Raw genomic sequence first — 1,607 nt, 5'->3', positions numbered from 1 at the left:
AATTGTACATGTGAAGACATGTGAGTGGGGGCGTCCTATGCAATGAGTATTGCATAAGATCGAACCATGAGAAAAATCACTCTCACTTTATCATGTTGTTTACTGTTGAGACTGATTTTCTTTTCATTCGATGACTTAGGTAATTCGATCTTAACCCTGAGCTAACCATGAACTCCTGTTTATTTGAAATTATCCTTAGATTTGCATGGGTGAGAGTGGCTCAAGTTCGCCGACTCAATAGGCCTCCCATTTCAGGGGTAAGACTGGGTAAATGACTGGGGACGTGGGGTGCAAGATGGAATTCACTCCTACCACTTTTAGGGATAGAAGAGAGGTAGTTCCCTTAAGGATAATTCTGTGATGGGATAGGGGTATCCCCCAAATGCATGAACACAACCATCAAATTTTTAGGTTGGGTTAGATTCTCGTGTTTATTTGTTAAAATTTAATTCATAAAGAAAACTATTTATTTATTTTCAAATATTTAATTAAGTTTTACAACTTAGTTTCAATATATATTTCTTAAAATAACGGTTAAAAATAATTGGGAGGGTTTAAGAATAAACAATAAAAAAATAATTACAAATTAAATATATATATTGAATTAAATTTTAAAACGGTTGAGTTCCCAATTTGTAGAGAGATGGGGTGAAAGAAACAAATATGAGATGAGTGTAAACCGTTTTTTTTTTTTCTTTTCTAAAAATTATTAAATGATTTCTTTAAAAAAATAAAAAATTAAATGATTAAGAAATGCCTAATCAATATGACAATGCATAGTTGAATGGAAGAACGAAGAAGGAATAAGGAATCAGGAAGCTTTGAACCTGATTGCATCAATTTACGCAACTAACGAAGCTTGTGATTCTATCAATTTGAACTTGCGAGTTGAGATAAAAATTATAAAATGAAAGAAGGAAGCTTTGATTAGTAAACATGTTGTGCAATTCAGTAGAATTGGAGTCGCTTATTACATTCAGATAGCAACAACTGTGGTGAATTACAAACCCATTAAAGCATGGACTCAGCACATTGCTTCGTACAAGTGCATTTATCACCCGAGCAAAATCCGTCATCCCACTTCTCAAAAGAAATGCAAAGTTCAGCACATGTTGCTGCAATGCACGGTCCTATAAATGCATCGCTGTGCTTATAGCATGTCCGCCCCTCTGTCTGCACCACCATCCATCCTGCAATAGTAACACAAACTTATTCATACAAACAAAAACCTTCTTTTTAATACTATCTGTCAATCTAAATCAACATGGAGAAGGAGGAAGGATCAAGTACCAGAAGTAACTGCTAGGAAGATGAACACCACAATTTTGAGATTTCTCAAGCTTTGTCCCGCCATTCTTTTCTTCTCTTGCTAGGAAGATGAACACCACAATTTTGAGATTTCTCAAGCTTTGTCCCGCCATTCTTTTCTTCTCTTATTCCTTGCTACAATGGAATGTTTGTTTCTTCTCTTATTCCTTGTTACAATGGAATGTTTGGATATCAGTTCCCCATTTTATATCTGTGAAACGCCTCATCTTTGTAACGTCTTCTTGATTTCCTTGCGATTTCAAGGAAAGAATAATCACGTTTTGTAACGTCTATACTGG

The 1,607-nt window shown here is 35.0% G+C and overlaps 1 protein-coding gene across 1 annotated transcript; it reads right to left on the bottom strand.

Moving 5' to 3' along the window:
- Window positions 1–911: 911 nt before the first annotated feature.
- Window positions 912–1,529, bottom strand: LOC111475548 (defensin-like protein 5). The gene is made up of 3 exons (XM_023119908.1): window positions 1,386–1,529; window positions 1,291–1,318; window positions 912–1,190 (listed from the first exon to the last, which is right to left on the bottom strand). Exons 1-3 carry the CDS (start codon window positions 1,419–1,421, stop codon window positions 1,012–1,014), a joined length of 243 nt encoding a protein of 80 aa, XP_022975676.1. The 5' UTR covers window positions 1,422–1,529; the 3' UTR covers window positions 912–1,011.
- Window positions 1,530–1,607: the final 78 nt, after the last annotated feature.

The sequence above is a fragment of the Cucurbita maxima genome, unplaced genomic scaffold (assembly GCF_002738345.1).
Source record: "Cucurbita maxima cultivar Rimu unplaced genomic scaffold, Cmax_1.0 Cma_Scf01856, whole genome shotgun sequence".
Classification (NCBI taxonomy): Eukaryota; Viridiplantae; Streptophyta; class Magnoliopsida; order Cucurbitales; family Cucurbitaceae; genus Cucurbita; species Cucurbita maxima.
This window is presented reverse-complemented; position numbering and strand designations above follow the sequence as displayed.